Here is a 26,100-nt window from a genome sequence, read left to right as displayed (position 1 = left end):
TGCCACAGTGGCCTGCACTGGGCACCCAGATGCCAGCAAGCAGCCTCAAGAGGGATGCACACAGGTGGAGCCTGGTACCTGGGTGAGCTCTGCCCACTAGGCAGGAGAGCCACATCCGCACTGTATGAAGGGCAACCATGGCATCATTGGTGAGGATATGTGAGCCTGGGAAAGAAGTCCCAACCAGAGAGAACACCATGGGAAAGACCACCAGCTGGGCGCAGAACACCCGTCTGCAGTGGCCAGGAAGACGGCTGCCCCTTGGCATGGATGGCCTTCTCAGTCAGTAGCCCCTTGGGTTTCTCCTCTGGGGGAAAGGGAGAAGCCTGTCAGGCTCCTGTCTTTCTTGGGTTCATGGGTTTCCAAGGCTTTGAACGTCTCACTCTCTCTTGGAAGTCTGGCCCCTCTTCCCAATGTCTGTGGCCTTACCCCAAGCCTCACCCGAGGCAAGGCCTGGTCTGGTCCAACCTGAAGCCTATACACCCATTTCCATCCCTGGGACAAGGTCCCAGTGTGGACCATATGCTAGGAATGCATATAGACACATGCATGGCCATCCAATGTCTTGAGTTTCCATCCCTAAATCCCTCTTACTCCTCTCACTGCCATCTTGGTAGGCGACCTGCTGTTTCTGTTGGAGAACACCCATATTTCACTGATTCCCTCTCCTGCCTGGTATGTAGCATGTCCTAACCCTCCTCTCCTGGGAGTTAACATCAACCATGATGTGAGACCTTGCAAAGCAGAAGTGTCTTCCAGGTCACCTCCCATCCTGGGAGGAGGTCACGTTAAAATCCCCAAGAGGTGCCTGTCCCATTTTTGCTAAGATACCTCCAGTGCCAGGGAGCCCCTGCCTCCTGCGGCCCACGGCTCACGGCGAGATGCACACGGCGCGAAATTCCGGCTGTCACCAAGCCAAAGGCTCCTCAGACTTTGCCTCACTGGTCCCAGTTTTGAATTCATGAGCTACACAGAGAAATCTCTGCCTTCTCTTCTAGACAACAGCTCTTTCCCAATTCTTATCTGGAGGAGCTAACCTTTCAAAAGGTGTGAGGAACTCAGGCAGATTCTCAAACCCAGCCTGAGACAGGTTGGAAAGAATGTCACACTCAAGAGCTTCATCATAAAAGTTCCTTCCAGCCCCAGACACCGATCTCCCTCTGACAGCCTTTCCCAGTCTCAGTCTGGTTTAAATCCAAGGAGTTCCCGGAGGGGACAGCGGAGATGTAGGAGGAGGCAGGGTGAGGGTGAGGCAGGTGCACCCACCCCAGCAAATCAGAAAGCCACCTCCCCACACCCCGCACCCAGACAGTCCAACAAGGTGTCTTTCAGAGAAGACCAGGCTCTCAACCCACATGAGAGCTGCTCCTGCCTTGGCGGGCAGAGCACGGGCACAGATGCTTGTGGGACGCCGTCTGTGATCACACTTGGAAAAAATCAAGTGGTTAACCAGAGGGAAAGGATTCCCAGACCTGCCAGGATGGTGGGTTTTTTGTTTTTTTTTAGATTACGCCTAAGGTTTGTAGTTTGGACAGGCAAAGTAAACGATGACAACAACAGCAGCAACAAAACAGAAACAAAGAACAGTTTACTGGTTTAAAAAAGGAAAAAAAAGCCTTTTGTTAAAAGACAGCTCTACACGGACTTGCCCGCCGCCGCCCTGACCAGGGGCGGGCTGTGTCGTGAGTGCGAAGCTGGTGTGAAGAAAACAAACTCCGGCAGAAGTGACAGAGCACATGCAGGAGGGTGTCTGCTCTCCATCTTTCTTTTCTCCCCTCCTCGGTTTTTGGAAGGGGTGGAGAGAGGGACAGGATGGGAAGGGTCTGAACCAGCATAAAGCAACTGTATTTAGACCATGGCAAACTGAGCTACCACTTACTTCTCTCTCTCTCCCTCCCTCCCGCCTGCCCGGGGCCTGGCCTGGAGTGAAAGGAGCAAAGGACGGAGGCCCAGCACGTACCTGAAAGAAACCTGGCGGGATGGGGCCTCCCGGCATCCCATCGTTGGGGGGAATGTTGCCAAGCACCGGGCTCGGGGCGGCGGCTGCGCTCTGTGGGGAAGAGAAGGTGGAAAGTGAGAGGCTGCACCCACATCGAGAGACGGGGAGTTCCCACCCCCACCCCACTGCCATCTACCCACGTCCTCCACAGACTCCCCCCCCGCAAACACCACCTTCCCAGGTGTGTCACTCAGTGGGCGAGGGATGAACTCTCTGAGCCTCCATTTCCTCATCTCTAAAATGGAAGGACGATGCCCACCACGTGCACACACCCTGCCAGCCAAGCAACAGTAGCTGTTATTAACCAAGGATGCCCTGGCTTCCCCCTTGGCTGCTTTGTGAAGCTCCTTCAGGGCAGGCGAGGTGCTTCCTAAATGCCTGTGCCCTCTCCAAGAGGCTGGCATGTCGTACAGAGGAGAAGATCAATAAAAACCCACGACGTAATGAATAAACAGACAGCCCAGCTGGGAAACGTCCCCAGAGAGGGTGGGGGCAGACAGGCACGTTTTTGGCACCGTCTGGGTCCTGGGTGCTGTAGATGAGGTAGGCCACACGATGGGGAGACTGTCGTTACTTTTCCTTTTAAATGCTGCTATTCTGGCATTTACCTGGTACATCTGCCTCAACAAATGCCTCCCGGGGTGAACAGACGTTGCTCTTCCCAGCCTGGCCTCCTTCCAGACAATCTGTGTCCCACCTGTTCACGTGGCCGGCATGTCTGTGCCTGGCCCTGTGCTCACATGGGAGGGTGAGGCTGATCAGGAAGCCCCAGGCCTGACTGGCCCACCTGGGCCCTGCTCCTCCCCACTGACTCTACACCTCCCAGGGGCTCCTCCTGCAGGAAGCCCGCCTCCAGCCTTGAAGGTTCCCACACCCCACCAGGACTGAGCCTCTGAAGCTGCATCACCAAGCATCTCCCAGGGGTCTGACTGGTTCTCTGGGATGAGAGCGAGCCCCTCGGGGTCAGGAAACGAAACGAATGCAGCCTGCCATCAACACCTTGAAGGAATCACTTCTCTTGTCCCCTCCTCAGCCAGAAAACAGGACCCAGAACTCCTAACTTTCAACTTGGGTGGAAGGGAATAACGGAATATGTGAATCTCCCAAACACACTGCATGCAGCAAGAAAACGGACAGCCCTGGGAATCAATACATTGGGGTTCAAGCACTTTTGCCTGTACTAGCAAGGGACGACGATGGCAAGCCACTCTGCCCTTCTGCACTCGTTTCGTGTCACTGTGGTCCTGCCTGCTCATAAGGGTTGGGGAGGATTAAGCAACGGGATGGGCTGTGTTTTGTAAGCCAGGAAAGCTGGTAATGTGGAAGCAAAGAGGATTCAGCAGGCCCACAGTGGCTGTTTTAACAGACCCCAGGTAAAAAACAGGGTGGGATGGGGCTGGCTACTCCGGCCCAACCTTTCAAAATGATTCGGCGTACAGAAAAGCAACACTCCCTGTAAAGAGATTCTGCCAACTATCCTGTAATGTGTTACGAACACCCCAAAACACCAGGATCAGGTCTTCCCGTTCCCACCTCCTCAGCTTGGAGGAGAAGCCACACCTAGCCAGGCCGAGCCCCTGCCCCAGGACTATCCAGTATGAGGGTCGCCTGGGGGAATATGCCAGGTTATCCATTAGCTGCATTGTTTGTTTGTGGCTGGTGGTTCTGTGAAAATGCAACTTTTTATGATTTACAGCCAACGATTACTCCCCAGCAGCACAGGCAGAAAAGTTTTTTTTTTTTTAAATAGGGTGAGGTAAACATCCTCTTATATTTTCTTCAAGTTCTTTCAGAGATCGGTTTTACGTTTAACTCTAATCCTTCAGGAACTTATTTTGGTAAAGAATATGGATTTTACTCCTCAGTCAGTTGGCTCAGTACAATTTTTCCCACTCATTTGAAATCAGAGACAAAAATTCTTACACAGGCATGGGTCTGTTTCTGAGCTTTAAAAATTCTGTCCTGGACTTCCCTGGTGGCGCAGTGGTTAAGAATCCGCCTGCCAATGCAGGGGACACAAGTTCGAGTCCTGGTCCGGGAAGATCCCACATGCCGCGGAGCAACTAAGCCCGTGCGCCACAACTACTGAGCCCGCGTGCCACAACTACTGAAGCCCACGTGCCACAGATACTGAAGCCCGCGTCGCCTAGAGCCTGTGCTCAGCAATAAGAGAAGCCACCGCAATGAGTAGCCCGTGCACCGCAATGAAGAGTGGCCCCCACTTGCCGCAACTAGAGAAAGCCCGTGTGCAGCAACGAAGACCCAATGCAGCCAAAAATAAAAAATATATAATATTTAAAATTCTGTCCTAATTCTGTCTATTCTAATGATCAGAGTTTTACAATGTATTTTATCATCTCCTTCAATTCTTTAGTGGAAGTTTTCTTGTTTATTTTTACTTACACCCCCCCAAACTTCCTATTGTTTATAAAAGTCATCTTCCTACCAAAAGAGTTCTTATATATATAAAAATTTGGAGGAGAACTGACACCTTTCCCAAACAGAGGCACCCTCCCAGGATGTGATCTTTCTCCAGTTATTCACATCTTTGTTGAAGTCACCAGTCAAGCATGGTGACTGGACCAACGACAATGATCAGAAAGGCGGGTGAGTGTAGGCGATACGTCTGGGAAAACCAAAACCTTCTGTTGCACTGACTAAACGTTTTATTCGGCAAATGTGGCACTGACTTGTTCTCAGGGTGAGGATGAAGAAGATGGAGCTCCTGACAACAGTGTGAGAAGGATGGAGTGGATGGCCCAACCCTGGGTGGGGTGGATGGCGGGGGCCATCTGGCCTGATGCTCAGAAACGAGCAGGGTATTTTCACACCATCTCTCCCTGAACCCCCAGGCGGCCTTCTGAGGCAGACACAAGAACCCCTAATTTACAGACAAGAAAACAAATATCTACATGGAGAGCAGGCTGAAGGTGGCCTTTTTCTATCTGTCCTCCTTAGAGTCCACATCTACTCTTCCTCAGCCTTCAGCTCAGAAACTATGCTTTGTTTTTAAAGAAAGATCTGAAAAGCTTCAGCAACTCAGTTCTTTAAATTAGCATTTAACGTTTAATATAAAACATTTGCCTATTATAAAACATAGCAAAGTAAAAAGAAAATTAGTCACTGTATTTTGTTAAATAATGTCATAAGCACTTGTCCCCCTCTCATTAAATGGCCAAAGAAAACATGATTTTTCAATGAGCCTAATATCATTATTCAACCAATTTAATTAACAGGGCATTGCATCCGTGTTTGCTAACTTAGTAGATACAAAGTCATATCTCTTTGATCTCTGGTATTTTTGACTTATCTTTTGGATCACTAACCTTTTGAAACGGTTTACACTGGCCATTTAGTAAAACAAATGGCAAATCATTCATGTCCTTTGCTATTTAGTTATTTGACTTTTTTCCTTAGTGATATATAAGAGCTCTTTATATGTTAAGGGTATGACATATAGATATCTTACCAATTTTTTAAAAACCTCTTAAATGAAAACCTGAACCTGGGCTCATGACTTACTAGGCTCCCTCACGCCAAGATCTCATTTTCCTACGAAATCAGGAGTGAGCCCATGGTCCTTTGAATATCAGGGCTGGAATAACCATGGTTCTAGTAAATGGATAGTATAATTCATTGACATCTGGGTGGAGGATGGACTTTTGCTATCCTCCAATGAAAGGAAGCTCATGTTAATGGTGACTCAAACGTCAGGAAGCTGAGGAGATAACTTATCCATATCCTTTAAAGGCTCTTCCAGCTGCAGAATTAAGTAGCTCTGCCATGCTTAACTCTGTGTCCTGAAGTATGACAGTCACTGCTATTCTTTGATTTTGAAGTGAACATGTGCTCCTAATGGAAAACTTTCAAAGGAGCAGAAAAGGACAAAGAACAGAATGAAAGCAACAACCAGTGTTATAGGGTGACAAAAGGGTTAAGAAATAATTCTTGCACATAAAACCCAATCCAAGGGACCCCCCCCCCACACACACATCCATCAACATGACACTGCCCTCACCCCATTCCTCAAGAGCAGGGGCTGTTTTACCCATCTCTAAGACCCAGCACAATGTGAGGCATACAGCAGGTGTTCAATAAATGATTACAACTTTTTATTAGTCAAAGACCGGCTCAAACCTGGCCATCTGAAGCCGAGGCCTTTCCGGATTGCTAGGAATTGGCCTCTCCCTGTGGTTTCCAACTTGGAGTTAGAACTCCATTAAAGCACTCAGCAAAGCGTCTCATGTGAGTTTTCTCTAAAAACACAAAACCCAAACCCAAACCCCATGACACTCACTGAGGCCTACACATCGGGGCTGCGGTAGGTGCCCAGGATGGAACTCCCCAGCTGGAGCAGGGGAGGAAGGAGTCAGAAGCCAGAGACCACCTGCGTGGGCTCGGGTCCTGGCTGGGAGCCCGTGGGCAAGTCCCTTCTCTCTCTGGGCCTCAGTCTTTCCACCGTGTCGAATGGTGGAACTGGAGAAGGTGACCTCTAGGGCTCTTCTTCCAAGGTGCTCTCCCCAGCCCAGTCCATACACCCAGGGCGGGGCAGGGACTCGAAACAGCAGTTCCTGCATGAACAGGAAGACCCTGAATTTTAACTCTTCTCCATTCGTTATAGAACACTTAGAGGTCAAAATTTAAAAACCGCCTAGAAACCTATTGTTATCGAAGTTTGCAGATAACAGCTGATGACACTTGGGCTCTCCCCTGCACCAACTGCACCCCCTAGGAGCCCCCTCACCAATCTTTACCCGTATATGCATACGTGCATACATGGACTAAAATAAAAAAAGCAGAATCAAACAGGGCACACAGTTTGGTAACTCAGGCATTTTTTAAAAACTAACTAAAATTCTTTTCTAAATAGAAAACAGGCCTTGCACCGAGCGGTGTGGACCACTCCAGCCAGCTGCCTCCTCCAAGCCTCCAGGATACTGTCCACTTGGAAAGCCCGAGGTGCCTTCAGACATCTGCCTGAAGCTGGGAAAATTCCCCTCCCTGTAAAGTATTTTATTTTTGTTCACAGCCAGGGAGACTTCCAAGGAGGGCTCATCCTACAACTTTCTCCCTGAAGAGTAGCGTTTCTTTATGATCCCAGGGCGGTTACACAGCCACCGGGGCTTAGGGGTTCTCTGCAGCCCCTCAGCTCTGTTTGTGTGCTCCAGACACACATCAGCTGGTTTCACACATGCCACTCCACCTATAGGCCTCCCCTGCCATCCAAATATGGTTGTCAATAGTGAGGGGAGATCCAGACACCTCCCCTGGAGGTGCGCCCCAGAATAAGCACGTTCTCCCCCCACCCACCCTTCCCCCCCCTAGAGATGCAGGGCTCAAACCTGGGGCCTCAGGATCTGACCTACTGGGAGGAGGCCTGAAAGCTGTGCTAGGGAATCTGGACTTGCTGCTCGAGGCAACGGGGCAGAGTTCCCAGCAGAAGAGGCCCAGGACTTCTGAGAATCCCACCTTACCCCATCTTACCCTGTGCCAGGCATCCCAATGCACCACTGACAACCCACCCACCACCACCAGAGCACCCAAGGCTCCACAAACGAATGGAGTTGGCAAGTCCTGGATGTGGTGCTGGGCCTTTTCCTCACTCCGTAGCAAGGAGTCCCCTGCGGCTCAAGGAACAACAGGGTCAGTCCAGAGGGACCAAGTGACAAGCTCCCAGGAGCCTCCCACCTCAGATCTTGTAGTATCTTGTGGTAGGCGACCAACATTCATGCTTCCTTCAAGAAGGGGAGACCTGGGGGATGTTCCCTACAAGATATTACCTTCCAGCCTTACCCCGAGACCCCCAGTTAGCCCCACTCACAAACTAGCATGGGAATCCCCCCACCCATTCTTATTCTCTTTTTAAAGTAGTTCTATGCACACGAAACTCCTGGAAAACTGAATAAAAACATGCTCAGAGTGAACGGCGGGACTCCTGCCAGGTTGGCCAACCCCTCCTGACTGGTTTACAAGGCTGCAAAATGGAACTTTGTTCCGCAAATCCCCTCCCTCCTCGCCCCACCCCAATACTCAGGCATGTAGCAGCACGGGGCCCACATGTGAAACCACCAAGTGTAGGCTTCCTTGACTGAAACTCAACACAGGCCACGTGGCCAGCACTCAGGACACCAGAGGCACGTGGTGTGTGGTGTGTGGCTGTGTGCTCGCAGCTGGGCAGTGGAGGACTCTCACGGGGGCGGGGGCACTCCTGCACTGAGAAATGAGGCCCTTTGAGGGATGCTTGTGTCCTGGGGAAGGAGGGATGCTTACACAGGTGTCATCAAGACAGAGGCTTCAGCATTCTGTGCAAAATATTGGAGTGACCTGGGGCCCTCTGGGCCAAGTTTCCTAGAGGGAATTTTAGCAGTATCAACCGACTGAAGATGTAGCTGAGGGAATGGAGTGAATCTCATCACCCAGACGGAAAGGCCAAGACGGACAGAAGCAAGGTCAAAAGGGGAAGGTAAGGAAGAGGCCTCTTGCTTTTGTGTGCAGACCACAGAAGGGAATGTGTTTGGAGAACAGAGGCTCTAATTCTGCAGCTTGGAGAAAACACAGAGCTGTTGCTACGTGAAGAGACAGAACCAGCTGGCATTAAAAATAGGTTCGGATGACACACGGGAGTGAGCGAGACAGGGTCCCTGCCTCCAAATAGCCAGGGGGTCGTCATGTGCATGAAGGAATGGGCGTCTCTCCCGTCGCCGAGGGAGGACCTGGGTCCAGAGGTAGATGCTCTGAGCCACAGAAAGCACAGGAAGCAGTGGGCCACGCCACCTCGGGGTGGCTCAGCGGGGACAGGGCACAAGCGCACTCCAGGCCAGAGTACCTGGGTTCCATCTCTACTCGGCCACAACAGAGCCACGGGGACTGCCTCAGCCTCCCCTCTGAAAAGGGGAGAGCCAAGTTACCCAGCACTGCCTGGTGTTTTCTGGGGATTGTTAGGAGAGGAAAGAGCCCTGGACAGAGGGTCCTGGGATCAGGGTTCCAGCTCAGGCTGCAAACCACCTGCTGTGTGACTAGGGCTAGCCTTCCTGCCCCCGGGCCTCTGCTCAGCTCCAAGCGAGGCGGCTGAGGTCCTGCTGCTACAGCGAACCAAGTGGGCATCACATTGAGCTCTCAGCCAAGCAACCCGAGAAAGGGTGACAAAAGCCCCACAGCCAGGCCATCAGGCCCAAGTGAGGGCTGTCCTGACACCAGAGCTTCTTCCCCTAAGTCCCCATCTCACTTCTGCCTCCCCTGAGCAGAGAGGATGGATGCAGGAACGCAGAGAGGGCAGAGAGAAGCAAACGCCTTTTTATCCTGATCCCAGAGACCAGGGGAGAGGGAGGGGGGTACGATTTACTCCTCAACACCCCTGGGAAGGTGTCACTGCTGTTTACCGGTAAGAAAACAGGCCCAGAGAAGTGCATTATCCTAAGTGTTCTAACTTGAGTCTCTCTGTCCCTCCACCTCCAATTTCGGCCTGAGAAACCCAAATAATGCACCCCTCTCACTCTACCACCAACCCCTGCAGTTCTCAAGGAGAGTTCTGTGTGCTTTTTGATGCTTATGAAAAGAAACGACAGGCATCATTACAAACATAAGGTAAGCACAAGGCATTCTCTACATCTGAGATCATCCACATGTTTTTCTCTTCCCAAAGCAGACTGGCCTTCTAACTCTGCTCCTTCTGGCAAATATTCCACTGAGCTGGCCTCCACTAAGGGTGTGTGTGTGTGTGTGTGTGTGTGTGCACGCGTGTGTGTAGGAATGCAAGATCTCGGTGAAGAGTCTGTTGGATCTAATAGGCAAATTACCCTGGGAAGAGAAGGAGAAACAAGGGAGGTGGGGAGTTTAAAAAGGTTACGAGTGCTTTATACATGTCCATGCGTTCAGCAGACACTGGCTCCTGGGCCGCCAGGGATGCACTGTGCCTGCCGCGGTGGGAGATGACAGAGGCTCAGCTCTGCCCTTAAGGTCTAAGGGATGAAATGAGTCTCCGGAGAGAACTGAGGGACGTGGGAAGGTGCTCCAGGGGCAGATGCCGCGAGGCGGGGATTAGGGGGATCAGGGAGGCTTTACGGAAGAGGTGGCACTCAAGCCAGGGCCTTAAAGGACGGCAAGCCTCGGAGGTGCAGGAGGTGATAGGGAGGTGAGAGATTACTGCTGTCATCTTAGCCCTCCCCTGGAACCAGGCCTTCTGACAGCTTCTCCTTCAGAGCATAAATCCCGCCAGGCCTCCGCCCTCCCAGAGCTCCACTCCATCTCGTTGACGGGGTGGGCGTGGGGCTTACCCACTCCCCCCCACCCCAGAGAGAGGCTCTTCCAAGGAAGGGGGGCCGGCTGCCCACCCAGCTCGCCAGCTAACCTTGGTGCAGCTCATCCCCATTCTCTCAACAACCGGGCAGGGACTACAGATGAGAAAACAGAGGCTCAGGGACTTGTCCAAGGTCACTCAGCTCGGAACAGGCAGAACTGGAAGTCAAGCCCAGACCTTTTAGCCATGTTCCAGCTTCTCTGGTCTGTTTTGAAACTGACGCTTAAAGATGCTGCCCAAAGGGGTGGGGGGAGAGGTCCAGGCTCTAGGCCCAGCCCCTCCATTCTCCAGCAGCCGGGGTACACAGGCACCTCACTTTACCTTTCTGAGCCCTTCATCATCGTCTATTAAGGGGGGGGTCTCTACCCTGGGCAGGGGTGTGGGGAACCTAAATATGACTCTTCAGATAAGGGGCTCAAACTCCTGAGCCAGCGACACAGCACCAGATGGAAGACAGGCACACTTGTTTTTTATGATTCCATGAACGTGGGGCAGGCCAGGGCACAGAAAGGGTCAGGGCCATCAGAGGACAACGTCCTCGGCTCGACAGAACCCGGTCTTCTGAGAAGCGACCTCTACTTTTTAAAAAAATGAAACAAAGGCACCCCAGTGGGAACATTTCCAAGAGGAAGAGGAGCTGGCTTCTCTGTGCTGAGAAGATCACGGCCATGAGCCCACCGGGCCCCTCCCCATCCATCTCAGGAAGCACTCAGCTTCTTCTTGGAATTGGATCAGAGGGCATCGCTTGTGTGAGAGGTGGAGCCCCGTGTAATTAATACCTGGTTATGCTGTGGATGCCGGCCAGAGTGCCCTCCCCCGTGTGCAAACACCTCCCCAGCTGGGCCGCGTGGCAGAGGGCGCGGGTCCTAGGCATGTACACGTGAGACAAGGGAGATTAAGGGCTATAGGTCTCCCCTGCAAATGAACAGTGAGGAGTGGATCAACAGCACGCTGTTTGTACAACGCTGATTTTCTTCTTAAAGAGAGATGAGCTTCAGGCCCTGGTTTACACCATTAGCAAAACACACACACACACACACACACACACACACACACACACACACACACACACACACACACACACACACACACACACACACACACACACACACACACACACACACACACACACACACACACACACAGTCTTAAAGGAGCCTCTTACAACTGCAAACATGTCATAGTGGCCAGTGACAGCTCCTTAACAAGAACACTGGCAGCTGCTTCTGCAAAGTGGAAAATTCCCTCGCATGGGCCTGCACACATGCTCAGTTCCAACGACAACTTAATCCTGCCAGGACTGAGGTGTGCAGAGAACAAAAAAACCACCCACTTTAGAAACTTTCTCTTTTTAAGTTTAAGAGAAATCGTTAAAGGTGTGGCCCCTGGAGCACCTTTCAAGGATGGGGACCCACACTTTGCTCAGCTGGCGCCAGATTCAGTAGGGACAGAGTCACCTTCCCTCGGCTCAGCCTCTGTTGTGACAGGACAAGGTGCACAGTCTGAAAAGTTCACCCGGGTCCCCTGACCTCAAAGTGGGGAAGTTTACACTTGGCTGGGGAGGGGTGTAAACGAAGGAGCCGGGAATCCTTGGGCTCTCTTGATGCGCCAGGAAGGTCTGCAGGCGCACGGGCTCAGCGCTGAGCAGATGCCGCCTAAGCCTTTAAAGCAAGTACTAATTGCGCTAATTTAGCTAACAGTCTCTGTTTCATCCCCCATGCCAGTCAACCAGGGTCCTTTGGTACTGCTGGAGAGATGCAAGCTGTTGGCCTTACTGTTATTTTGTCAGCCACTGAACGACTCATTGGAGTCATTAATTGATTTATTACTGCTGCCTGCTCAGAGGGTTTAGCAAATAAGGATGATGTAGGTCACAACACAAAGGAAACTGGACCGAACAAGGCCACGAGAAGCTGGGCGCTTAAGAGTCTGCCGCTGTCCACTTGGGCAGCCCTCCATGCCCAACTGTCACATGGGGGACAGAGCTGCTGGCTCTCCTGCCTGCAATCCGGGTGCCAGCCTGCCTCCAGCTCAGGTGTCAGTACTGCCCAAGAGGCAGAAGGTGGAGAAGCTCATCTGGAGGGCTCCTGGGCATCTGCCAGGCGAGGTCACCAGCAACTGGGTAGCAACAGCTGGGCCTGTGGCTCGGCCCTCCAGGACACGGGGAAGCCAGGGAGAGGGCCCCAGCCGGGGCTCTACTCCTCCGGATATGGCATGCTCTGGCCACACCTTCCCTCTCTCCCTGTACTGCTCACAGGAGTGACAGGACAGCAACAGCTGACAGTAACACGTAACTCCTAATGCCTGGCCCTCTTGTACTTATCTCTGATCCCCTCAAACTCCTGGGGGCGGGGGCGGGGGGCAGGTGGCATTATCATCCCTATGTTACAGAAAAGAAAACTGAAGCTCAGAGAGCTGATCTGCCCATGGTTCCACAGCAGGCCAGGAAGTTAGCAGTCCTGGGATCTGAACCCAGGTCTCGCTGACTTCAAAGCCCACACTGCTTCCCCTCTGTCAAATTCTTTAGCTGACACAAAACAGCACTACAGCTTGACCTCAATGATAACGCCCCCAAAACTAGCTAGGTGAATGAGAACAGGGCGACCCCCGCCCCCTTCTCGGAGCCCCAGGTGCAGGGTTAAGGTGGGTGAGTCCTGAGGCTACACGAGGAATGAGATCACAGAACTCAGCCCCTTCACTCCCCACCCGCCGCCCTGGCCCCCTGTGATGCTGACGGGTTGGCTGTGCCAGCAACACACGCCTAGCGCTCCCTTCCTTCTGCGAAGGCTCCTGCCTTCCCTATGGTTTCCCCTGCTGCGCTACCTGCCCTTCAAACCTAAACGCAGCAGGTACAGGAAGCCTTCCCAGGACGAGGCCAGTCACCCAGCAGGTGCACAATGAAGGTTCGCTGCACTGCATGAGACTGGAGAAAAGTACCCGTGTCTTGCCCTGCTCCCAGTCCCCGGGGCTCTGAACAAACACAGGGAGTGGTGTTGAGACGAGGGAGCCAGGACGGGCATTTACAGAACTGTTAACACCCCCAACAGGAGGATTCACGAGGTCACAGATCCTGGACACGTCTGTGTGTGCACGCGTCTCTCTCTGTCTCTGAGGCAGGAACGGTGATAGCTCTGAAACTCAGTGTCCCTAAGGAACCAAACACAGCCAGTCTGACTGACTCAAATTCTGTGATTACAGGTATCAGCCCCTCAAAGACAATTCATCTCCCACGCTGCCTGGTGGCATTCTAGAACAGAGCCTACCCTGGCAAGCTTGCAGGAGGCCCTCTAAGGGTGGTGGACTGTTTAATTTGCTCCAAAAGTGACGCAGAGGGGCTAAAGGGGTAGGTCCTGCATGAACTAAGACGCACGCTACTTCAGTCCTCGACACAGCCCGGCTGGCAGAGCGGGTTTTTGCGGCCTGTTGAGGCCTGGCCAGAGCGCTGCAGGGCAAGGTGGGGCTGCCCTTCGGAGGTCGTCACAAAGAGGTCCACAGATATTTGTTGAGTGTCTACCAGGCACACAAGGCAGGGCTTTCTTGTTAGCATCCCCGCAAAATGGGGCCAGAGCGTGCAAGGGCACACTCAGCCTTTTGGATCCTAGTGAGAAAACTGATAAGGGGGTAGGGCCCGGAGCCCAGCCTGGAAGGACCAGAGATGACCTGACCAGTCAAAGGCTTCAGAGGGGCCAGGGGACTTTATCTACTGCGACTTCTGACCCAAACTTGGCTTCTGAAACATACACGAGATTTCCCACAGTGGTCCACCCCCAACTCCCCCCATCAATCCATACGGTATCGAAAGCACAAAGGAAGGTCTTTATATAGAGAGACCTTCATCAGGGTCCAACAAATTAGATCCTTTAAGTCCCATTGGAAAAAGAATAACCTATCACTACTCACATATACTTAGTACTCTCTAGCTTACAAGGCCTTTCTTTCACCCAAAGTCACTTGATGGGTACGCTCAGCCACCGCACCGCACAGGCCAGCCCCTCTCTCTGGAACACTCACCTCCACTCTCTCCCCCCAGGTGACTCCTCTTCCTCCTTTATGTGTTCCTCATCACTGCACTTGTCACATCTGACTGTTAATTCCTTACTAAATTAGCCAACTGTCTTTGCAGGGATGGGGGCCGGAATGGTGTGCACAGCATAGAGAAGGTGCTGGCTCAGTAAATATTTTTTGGATGAATCAAGTTCTTGCAGAAATCCTGCTTATCAAGAATAGTCGCCACATCCACAAGGTCAAACTGCAAGACTAGCTAACTCAGTCAGCAACTAACTTACCATTTGGCCACATCCACACAATTACCTTCTCCCCTCCAAACGATGATCTCACACACACACACACATACACGCGTGCACGTGCGCGCGCACCCCACCATCCCCACACACATTTTAAAACAGGCTGTTTCCTCTGCCTGCAGAACCCAAGCTTTGGGTGTTCAGAAAACCTGGGCACAGGTTTTCTGGCAAACCAGAAGTCATTGGCCTTTCTGGCAAATGACTTGGGTGGCCACTTCTCCTAGAGTCAGGTCAGTAAAATGAGATCATCATTATACCTCCCCTCCCAAGACAGCTGTGGAGACAGCTTAGGTTAACATCTGGGTAAAGCATCTGTAGTTCCAAGAAGGACAAAAGCAATGTGAGGGAGTGGGGTGGCCTCTAGGAGCTAAACTGCCATTGTCCATCCTTCCCACTCTGGAAGGAAGCCAAGCCTGGGCCCAGTGGGCTGGGTGCAGTTGAGGGTACCACGTTGGTCTTCATGAGCTGCTGAGACCTAGCCACCTCTCCCAGCCCTCGGAGTCGAGCCTCCTTTCCATCTCCAAAGCAGAGCCTGCTGTTTATTCTCAGACAGGGTGGATGCCCCGGTTCTCAGCCTCCCTGAAGGCAGATGTCTGCTCCGCTGGCCCAGGGAGAGCCACTTTTTCCACAGGCTTCTTAGAGGGGCCAGAGAACTGGCCCACTACCTCAGGGCTTGGGGACAGGTGGAGGTGGGAGGGGTCCCGCCTGGGCGGAAGGTGAGGAAGACATCAAGGCAGAGTTCTCACCCTGAGATGCCTTTCTCTGTGTCCTAGAAAATGCACCCCACAGACAGAGGAATCCTCTGCCAATCTGAGGACTGCCCTTCGCAGCTGGACCCTCCAAGCCACAGGTTTAAAAAAGACGTGGTTCTTGGAATCAGAGACAAGCCACAGAGCAAGCCCTGAGCTCACTCAGTAGGAATGCGTCTTCCTCCTCCTCCTCCTCCCTGATTCAACCCCTCACTTGACAGGGCAGAGAAAAGAGGAGGGTAAGAGGCAGAGAGAAGGTGCGGAGGGTGGGCAAAGACCACCCCCCCCCGCGACACTGTATGTGCTACTTTTACTTTCTCTGCTCAACAAGCTCCTCCACCACCTTGCCTTTATCTGCCTGCAGAACTCCTAGTCACCTACCCATGGCCACCTCAAATGTCCCTCCTTCCCAGCCCAAAGCAAGCACGGCAGTCCCTGAGTAGGTTCGTGAGCTAGAACTCAATGTTAGAAGATACCTGCTTCCACCTGCAACTCTCTCAACAAGGCGTCCAATGGAACATTCAATACCAATGAACTCCTAACCAAGGGCTGCCATGGTAAAGTGAACAGAGCACTGGACCCAGGGGAGGAGCTTCAGCTCCCCAGCTCCCTGGCTAATTCAGAGGCAGACACTTCACTTCTGTCTTGAGATACTCTCCCCCGATACAAGACAATACCTCTACTGGGGTTGGCATGAGTTAATGCAAACAAGGAGATAATGAAAGGGCTATGATCCCATCTCAGCCTCTCTCTTCCTCCCATTCCAACCTCCCACTTTTCTCGTTCCCCAAGCTTCAACCATGAGAAGCACATGTTGGTCCCCAGCCTTTGCACATGCCATCCCTTCAACCAGAATGCCCACCTCCCTGCTGGTGTCTGCCATTTAAATCCATCCATCCCTCATGCTGCCCTGGGCACCGGACAGGATGACTTTTTCTTCTTCCAAGTCCACGTGAAATTCTGTGACTCCTCCAACACTATCTACTTGGCCTTATTACAAGGACAAAGGCTATCTCCCTGCAGGACTACTGGTTCCAAAAAGTAGAATCCAAATATTTACTATGTCTAATAATCAATAACTGCTGAATGACTCGGGGCTGTGGGAGAGTTTCTGGACAAGGCTAGGTCTGGCTCTTCCGGGAAATTTCTTCTTGTTTCTTTCCTTTATAAAGATGCAACTTTAAAGAACAGAACATACTCTCATAAACCCAAATGTCAAAAGGGACAAAGGGGTCTTATCTTCCAAAAGTTTCCATGTTTCTCTTCTCAAGCAATCACTGGAGAAGAGAAACATGGAAACCTTGGAAAAGGGCTGAATATGAATCTTAGTTCTGTTCCTAGCTTGAAAGGTGCAAGTCACATAGACATGGCAGGACCAGCCTTAAAGGATGATGACCAAGCTTCCCACTCTGCTGCAAATCTGGTCTAAAAGAGTCTGGTTTTCTTCTGTCTGCTCTTCTCCACTGAAGACAGGAGTTTTCAATCAGATTTGGGTAATCCACAGGCCTCCAGAAAATTTGAATCTAGAACCTTATAACAGGAAGGAATCCCCCAGCCCCTCTGCTAATAGACACAGCCTCGGGCCCACGGACCTGGGTGGAGGGCAGGAAAGGTCTAAGACCTGGGTCTCCCAAGATGTCATGCCTTGGCAGTCTTACCTAGAAAATGGGAATAATACGCCCTGCTTCACAGAGCTTGTGAAAGTAAAGTTTCTGCTTCCCCCGGACAGTGCCAGGCCTACATCCACCAGGTGCTCGATAATTACTCTGTTGAACGCACACTCCTTCTAAACTCTCCTCTCCACTATTTCTCCACCGAGGAAGGCCCACGCCCTGTAGGGACCAGGTGGGAACCAGAAGGAAGACTTCAGTCATGGAAAGGAAAGACTTTAACCCTACAATCAGGCCCTCCAGTGCTGGAACCAGTGTGAGGCAGGTCTCTTCAACCTTAACGTGCCCATCTGTGAAATGGGAAGTCACCATTCCCCGCCTGGCCTACCTGACACAGGAGTGTGAAGAAACAAACAGGAAACTGGGTGTGAATGGAAGGGCAACTGCATCCCCTGCCCCCAGACAATCCAAGGGGCTGGAAAGGAAGGAGGACACTATAGTGACAAAGGTTTGTAGCTAGGAGTCACTGGCTGGTTGCCCCCATGAGTCCCTTCCCCTCACCTATAAAACAACGGGGGTGGATTCAACTCCTGGTTCCCAAACTTGGCTGCATATCAAAATCACCTTGTGGGGGGACTTCCCTGGCAGTCCAGTGGTTAAGACCCCCACGCTTCCACTGCAAGGGGTGCGGGTTTGATTCCTGGTCAGGGAACTAAGATCCCACATGCCACGCGGCACAGCCCAAAAAAAAATCACCTGGGGACTCTCAACCACGCAGCCGCTGCTCTCCTGAGGTTGTAGGGATCCAGCTTTGGGGAGCTCCTGGATCAGATGTCCCAGAAGATCCCTCCTGGGTCTGGCCTCCGCCCTGACCAGCCGCCGGTCTGGGGGTGGCTAGCCAGATGGGCAGCCTCTTCTGCCCCTCACCCTCCCCAGCCAGGCTCCCAGGAGGCCTGCAGGAAGCCTCCGGATGCAGGTCGGGGCTTAGACAGCCGCCCAAACAGGTACGGGCCCAGATTTAATTGGCCTCTTGGTTAAGCTTTCTAATCTCATTAAAGCTGCCTCCATCATGCAGACCATGGCTCTGAATTTAATAACAGAAGAGCACTGCCCCGCCCCACTGTAAGCTGATCAGGTCTGGGGAGGTCCGAGAGGACCGCTCTGGACCCAAGGCCCCCCGGCTGCAGTCGGACCCCTCTGGGCCCTACCATGCCATGCTGCCATGCGGATGGCGCACACTCAGACTGAAAGAAGAAGGGCACACTGCAAAGGGGGCAGGAGGGAAGGAAGTGGGAGAAAGCGCTTAGAGCAGGGGTGCAGGGCCAGACCTGCCTACCTCACCCTGGAGAGCCGGCGCTGTCTCCACGACTTGCAATAAATACAAACCACCAAGTAATTGTCTTCATCTTATCAGGGCGCAATAATGGCGTCCACCCCACACCAGGAGACAGCAGCCCTTCTGGGCAGAGTGCAGGCCTCACAGCTGCCATCCCCCATTCGTTCTGCAGCTCTCAACCCTGACTTCATTCACAATGGGAGGGAGAGAGCAGAGGCCTGGGGTTTGGGGTCCACATGGCTTCTCTGGAAGAGAAGGCTTGTGCTGCCCCCCATCCTTACACCCCACCCACCCCGTCCCCCTGAAAGGAGGTACGCACAGCCCTTCCCCGACAAGTATGTGAGGAGGGCTGAGCAAGGAGCCAGCTCTTGGACATCGGCTCCAAAAACACCACGGTCAACGTGTGCAAACATCCCTGTGCAAATACACATCGCCCACTTCTCGCTCATCTCGCGCTATCTAAATATATCCCGAGGAAGTAGCTTGGCAGTGATGAGAAATTCTGCAGTGGCTCCAAAGTAGCAACAACAAACACACACACACACACACACACACACACACACACACGCGTGCTCTGCTCTGTTCTGGGTGCCATGCTGGGTCAAGGACAGGCGTGGAGACACATACACACACAGGCGATAACCGCCCAGATTGTGTTGGGGGCTCAGTCTTAGTGGTCAGTTATTATTAATGTTTAACAGGGAAGACGAGATTTTAGAAGGGAAGGGACTCCGTGTAGGTTCCAAGCTGGATGAGCACAGATGCCCTGTCCAAGGGAGATGCTTGGGGGCACACCTAACCGAGTACACACACACCCATCCCTACCCCCTCTGGAACTCACGTTAAGACACTGGCATTTCCCACTCCACTTGCCAAGAACGGAGCCACCCTGCCCTGCATGATCCTCCAACCCCTGGAAACAAAGGTGGCAGTCATGGGGGCAGGCTAGCACACTGCAGGCACTGGTCCCACGCCTCCCCCACCCCTGCCATCTTCACCAAAGGGGAAATGGAGCCCCACAGTAAGAGACAGACACGCCCAGGACCAGGCCAGGGTGCTCCTTATTCCACCATGCTTTTGCTCTTTGGATAATCTAGACAGAGGTGGCTTTTAATTTTTTTCCAATGCCCTCAGCAAATCCAGGCTGTTTACAATCACCCCTAAGCCCACCATCTTGGGTACAAGGGCACCAAATTATTAGGAAAATGTGTGAGAGTCGGGGGGTAATCCTCCCAATTCTCCATAGGCCAGGTTGACTCCCAGCTTCCACACTATACCCCAGGCCATGTCTTCCCCACCCTTCAACTGGACTCGCTCCTCAAGGCCGGATCAGTGCACCAGCCTCCTCGCTGGTGGATCTGCCCCAGTCGTCCCCTTATCCCTCCTCCTTTCTCCAAGCAAACCTAACCGGGCCACTAACAGGCAGGCTCACAACCTCAGAGGAACCTGCTCCAAGCTTCACGCGGCCCAGCTGGGCCCTTCACAGCTCTGGCTCCGCCCCCCCCCCCAAGCCTTCCTTCCTGAATGTAGCAAGTCTTTTCAAGCTTCCTAGCGTTTATACAGACTATTCCCTTACCCTGGAATGTTCTCATCACACTCTTCCCTTTCAGTCATCATCTTCTGCTTCTTTTTTTCTCTTGGGGACCCACACAAAATGCCACCGCACCCAGGAAGCCCTCTGGGTCGAGCCAGGAGAGCCTTCTCTTGGGACATGCAGTGACGGGACCCTGTACAGCAACATCAGCATCTGCTTACATCCGTCTTTCTCACTAGACCATCAGATTCCAGGAGGCAGATGGCCTCTTAGGCATCTCCAGACCCAGCTAAGGGTCCGGCACACCAAAGGCATATCCAGGCCAACACAACTTCCAAAAGAAACTTGAAGTCTCAGAACCAACACCAGAGACATGGTTTACTCCAACTCCAGCTTTTTAAAGTCAGGAGAACAAAGGCCCGAGGAGGATAAGGGAGCGTCGACATCACACCACTGGCTGGCAGCGCTGGACCGGTGGCTGGCCAGGGTCTTCATCGACTCCTCCAGGTCGGCCAGAAGCTCCTACAGCAAGACCCAACTCAGGAGATGGCTACCAGGATGAAACATCCAAGAAAGAGGGGCACCAGACAGGTCGAGAGGCAGCACGGGAAGAGCCGGCTCAGGGGCTCTGGAGCCCAGCAGCAGGGAACGCACAGGGCAGCCTGGAGGCCCCAAGCAGAGACACTGGCTCAAGTGTCCTGAGCAGGTGCTTAACCAAAACAGGAGGAAGGACTGAGGACAGGACCTGGCACGTGGAGCACTCAACAAACATGTGCTGCTGCACTATTAATGGCACGAACGACCAATTACACACCAGCGCAACGCAGGATACCGCGCAGGCCTGCACCCAGTTCCGGGATCCCAGAGAAAGGAGGATTATCTCTGCTGGGGTGTGGGGCAGTCTGGGGCGGTGACATCTGATCAGACACCATCTGTTATTTTTCTCTAATTGTTCTACATGTGTAAAATTTTGATTCTAAGCTAGAATCATGGACTCCAAGAGGCCGAGACTACGGCTGTTTCCCCTGTCTTTCCCAACCCCTCTCTCCAAAACACCCATTCCACAGCAGGGCTCCTAGTAGAGACTGAGGGACCCCGACAAGATGGACGGCCCTTCTACTTCAAAGAGGTAAAACCAGCACTGGTTCCCCACAAGCCTGCTTTACCTGCAAAAGCTCCCTGAGCCCAACGAGAAACCCAGCAGCGTCCACGGGCACTACCAACACCCCCATGTGCCCTGTGTCCCTGGAGTGGCATGAAGGCATGGGCACTCCTAGGCTCTACCGAACACTTCTCTGGTCTGCCGGGTCTTACACACTTACCTACATCCCCCCTGAACAAGCCTGCACGATAGGAATCACCATTCCCACTTGACAGACTGGGAAGACAGGCTCAGACAGAGGTCCCTTGACGAGGTCAGTGGCAGGCCCACACGGAGTCTCTTAGCACATCACACAGCCCATAGGACCCATTCTCTGCGAGCAGCTGCCTGCAACAAAAGCCTCACCAGGGTCGCCTGGTGTGAACCAGAGCCCACTCAGACACCCGACTTGCAAGAACACCAGATCAACTTTGCTTTCCCAGCACCAACTAACCTGAGGGGCACCCCGTACCAGGTGGGGTCATTCACACGGACCATACCGCACCCCAGTTTCTACGGCCGCTCCCACCTTCTCACTTTCCCGAGGCCTCACTCCCACCCGCCCCCAGCCACATCCCAGTTTCCAAAGAAGCCCAGAAGAACACAAACTCCAATTATTCCCTTTCTTGTTTGAATAATGGCCACTTCACAATTCTCCCTTCCGCGCCAGGACCCTCACAGCTCTGAGCGGGCGCTCGGGCCAGGGAGAGAGAACAAGCGGGAGGGGGATGAAAAACACACACAACAGTAAGCTCCAACCCAAACAGAACTAATCCATTCAGAGCCAAAGGAGGCCAAGCAGATGGGAAGCTGGCATCCCCCGGCCGCCGTCACCCCGGGTTCCGGGGCCTTCACCGCAGTGCTGTAATTATAAAGGGTGACCCAGCCACATGCTCCCGGGGCCGTCCCCAGCTCCCAGGCACCCGTAGGCACCGCCTTCATCTGGTTTGGGTTTAGAGCCCTTCCCGAGCCTCCCCTAAATCATACATGCAAGGCAGCAGCAAAACACCCCAGCCTTAGGACGCTTCCACGGGAAGCAAGGAGGCGCTGACTTTGTGCTTTTCACTCCGGATTCTGCGACACTTAGGACGCTGGGCAGGAGGCGCAAACCCCCCCCAGGAGCCCCCCACCTCCATTCTTCTAGCCTGGTGCCCCCGACCCTTCCCACGTGCGTGACGACATCTTCCTGTGCATGTGTCCGTGTGTCTGTTTTCCCCTCCAGCCGGTACGTGTGAGGGCACCTCCAGTGCGTAGTACGGGGCAAGGCTCTGCAAAATGTATGCAGATCTTCTAAACAAATACAGATCAAAACTCTGATTAAATACAATATGGACATTTTTACTCCTTTAAATCTGTTCCCTTCTCTAAACCGTAAGCATCCTGAGGGTAGAAATCTGTCTCGCTCATCATGATCTTCCCAACAGCTGGCACTTCGTGGATGTTCCATATTTACTTGTTAAGCAAAGGAGGACCGTGCACCATTTTGAGCACATTCAAGATCAGCCAGTGGAGGGATACCCACTGAATCAGAGGATGTTAGGGCTGAATGGGGCTTAAATATGCCCGTGTTACCCTGCTTGTTTGTAAAAGGAGGGAGAGTGACTTGTCTGCAGCCACAGACCAAATCAGTGTGGTAGATGCAGGACTCGAACCTGGGCGCTGATGCCCAGCCCTCCCTGGCTGCGGAGACAAAAGCCACGAAGACGGCGCAGGCCGCTCAGAAGGAGCAGGTAATCTGGCAGGGCAGACGAGACCGACACGTGAAACAATTAGTGAACAAGATAACTGCCAGCCTCACAGTGTTATACCCTGATATAATAGAGTACATGCCGTACAACAGAATTAGAGACAAGAGGGAGGCACACCGCACTAATTACACAGGACGAAGAGTTAGCAAACAGGAGCTGCAGGGGCGCCGGTGTCGTCACAGAGGGCTCTGGAGGCCAAGGGACAGAAGGTAAGCTTGGGGTGGGGGCGCCTCCACCAGGAAGCCTCTCCTGATTACCAACCCCCTCCTCGATGCTCCTGCTAGCTCCTGTCCTGAGCGGGCCCATCTCCCTGTCCCTCATGGCCCTTGTGTAGGCAGTTCGGTATCGACCACCTTGATAGTCAGCCCAGGGGCCAGGGGGTAGGTCCTGGGACCAAGCCAGCCCCTGGTAGTCACTCAGGAGGTCATTGTTTCAGCAAAAACAATCATCAATACTATGTGCTGGGCACTGTGCTGAGCCTGTGAATGCACCGTCTCATTCAGTTCTTCCGACAACCCCATGAGGTGAGGGTGCATGCTTTTGCAGATAACCAGCTCAGAGAGCGGACGTCACCCTCCAAGGCCATAATGCCAATAAATGGCACAGTCAAGAGACAACATAAAACAAGCCCACCACTCTACAAACCTCGTGCTCTTAACTCCCCACACCCACAGGTCTAGCGTGGAAGCCCCAGCCCCAAGGGGCTACTGAGTACTTGAAACGTGGGCAGTTCTAACTGAGATGTGTAAAATATGGACCAGATCCCAAAGACTTGGTATGAGAAGAAAGTATGTAAAATAAGTCCAATAATTTTTATACTGATCACTTCTTAAAATGACGATATTTTGGACATGTTTGCTTATGACTAAATATATTCTTAAAATTAATTTCACCTGTTTCTTTTTACCTTTTTCTATGTGTCTACCAAAACATTTAAGACGACATCTGTGGCTCCCATTCTATTTCTATTGGACAGCACTGCCTCCAAGATGTTTGCTGAATGAATGACGATGTAGACAAGAGAAAAGGAGAAAGAAGAAGACAGGGCAGGGGGAAGCTTGGGGTTGGGGTGGAGGGACCCTGAGCCTGTGCAGGATGCCTGGGCAGGGGTGAGATCTGAATATAACTGGGGGAGGGCATGCTGGGGTATGTGGGAGCCCAATGACAGAAGGCATGGGAAGTGGGCAGGGCTCTGACCTGGGCCTTCTACTAAGAACAGGCAGCCAAGCTGTTTACCGTGTGGAACTGGGAGCTGGGAACAATGACTCCATGGAACTCCAGGGGCCTAGAACCAGTCACCCACCTAGCTGCCTTCCAGAAAACAGCAGCAATGCTTCAAGTTCCTGAGCTAAAGAGCTCTAGAGCGGGTCTCCCCTGAGGACCAGGAAACATACATTCTAACTGAGCACCAGACGTGTAGGCCACAGGGGTGCTGAAGAGGCCTTTCAGAGGAAGCGGGCCCTGAACGAGGGTTTGGGAAGTAGGGGTGGGCAAACGGTACAGCAGGTGGGGCTCCAGAAAACCAGATCATTCCAGGCAGAAGGTCCAGCATGTGCAAAGGCCACATGCACAGGGGGCAGGCGGCAAGAGGGCAGCCGGGGCAGAGCTGGAAAAGCAGAGTCCCGAGGGGTCGCTGGAGCCAGACCCCAGGATCTTCTGCTAATAGGGAATACTGTTGGTACAAGGCTGAAGGTTGAACTTGGGGATGCTCTCAGAGAACAAGCTGGTCCTCACTCATGGGAACAACCCCTGGGCCTGAGCTGTCCTCTGCTGAGATGGGCCTTGGTCCACTACAGCAGCTGCTGAGAAGGCAACACAGAAAAACCCATACCACCACCACTGTGAAGGGGCGAGGATGTGTGGGACCTGGTGCCGCTCTCAGTGGAGGACTCTTAGGCCAGCACGTACACAACAGGAGAAAGACAGGGCAGAGAACAGGGCTGAGTGCATCTAGGGGGAGGTGTGGCAACGGGAGCACAGCTAGAGGTAACATATCCCAGCTTTGATTACGGTTGCAAGCTGAGAGACTTCAGGCTGTTTACCGAGTAAGAAGGGAACTGCTACCTTACTCCACAGGGTCCTTATGAGGAACCAAGAGATTCAGTAAATGTAAATTACCCAGCACAGAGCCAGGACCTTCCCTTCCCAGTGTCACTGGTCCCCCAAATGCCTCCCTTCCCTAGTCAATGGGGTCACAGCAACTGCCTAGCACAGTGGGCAGCACACAACAGGCATTCAATAAAGAGTCAAATTTCTATTATCAGATGTCACGGCTGAGGAACAGCAAATTAGATCTGGTTAGGAGAGCAGAAAGCTACCTTAGTGAGCAAGCACAGGCCGATGGAAGGTTCCTAAAAATGGAAGAAAGCTTCAAGCCGGGGGCCACTGGCTTCCTTTGCAGGCAACTGGGAGACACAGAGAGGCAGCAAGGGGTCTCAAGTTTGGATATTTTTATAAAAGATGCACCATAGGCAGAAGGAAACTCTCATTTGGTCTTAGGGCACAAAGAGGGTCATTACTGTCTGGTTCTCCATCTAGCAGACCTTTTTTTTTCTCTCCCAGTTTTGTCCCAAGCCCAGTCACCCTTACCTGCTAGCTGTTTCCTCTCTTCCATCTATCTTATCTTCTACCAAGATACCCTCCCATCCTCCACATGTGTGCAAACTCCCTAACCTTCAAGGTCCTTAGAAACGCTACATTCCTCAGCAGCCTCTCCCAGACTCCCCCCTACTTGAATGGATTCCCCGCTCCCACCCTGTCCTCAACTCCTGGCACCCTTCTGTCCAGTCTGGCAGCTCCTGGGTTCCTTTCTTATTCCTCCTCCTGGAATGGGAAGCCCTCCCAGGACAAGACCAAGTCTTGCTTGCACAGAACCCAAGGAGCCTTCCCAAGGAGGCAGTGCAAAGGGGAAGAATGGGAGGAAGACGATAATGCACATCTTGGTGCGATAAGCCCCAGCCCGGTGTCGGCTGTGTGTCACAGAGCGCATCCACTGGAGGACTGGGGGAAAGCTACAGGCCCAAACAGGCATAGAGTTTCAGGCCAGGACACCAGGCTCATTATCGGCAAACATCAGGTTATTCGAAACCAGGCTGTGTAACAGAAGGAGAGTGCCACGGCCACAGCAAGGCCTCACCCGACCATGTTCACCCCTGACCTGGGCTATCCCTAGGATGAATGGGAAAGACGCTGGATGGGCAGAGTGAGGCCAGCACCCTGACATTTCTTAAGAGCTCTTACTGGTAGTATCATTACATAGATGATAATCACAGTACATGTTTATTTGGTGCTTCCAGGTGCCAAGCACTTATGATCACTTCTCTTTATCAACCTTCCCACCAACCTCAAGATATACTGATAAATACTTCAGAAGATCCATTTCA

At 52.7% G+C, this 26,100-nt stretch overlaps 1 protein-coding gene across 14 annotated transcripts in view; it reads right to left on the bottom strand.

The window, feature by feature from the left end:
- SSBP3 (single stranded DNA binding protein 3) overlaps window positions 1-26,100 on the bottom strand; it is a 164,904-nt gene that overhangs the window by 48,061 nt on the left and 90,743 nt on the right. For 12 of the 14 annotated variants that reach the window (XM_033866249.2, XM_033866230.2, XM_033866242.2 and 9 more), the window contains one exon: window positions 1,961-2,050. In XM_033866249.2, coding sequence (XP_033722140.1) covers window positions 1,961-2,050 — 90 coding nt within the window. Of the gene's footprint in view, window positions 1-1,960; window positions 2,051-17,714; window positions 17,844-26,100 lie in introns of those variants that run through there. The other 2 variants (XM_073789421.1, XM_073789422.1) reach the window with 2 other exon arrangements.

This window comes from Tursiops truncatus, chromosome 1 (assembly GCF_011762595.2).
Source record: "Tursiops truncatus isolate mTurTru1 chromosome 1, mTurTru1.mat.Y, whole genome shotgun sequence".
NCBI lineage: Eukaryota > Metazoa > Chordata > Mammalia > Artiodactyla > Delphinidae > Tursiops > Tursiops truncatus.
The sequence above is the reverse complement of the archived record's forward strand: the minus strand, read 5'-3'. Positions and strand labels throughout refer to the sequence as shown.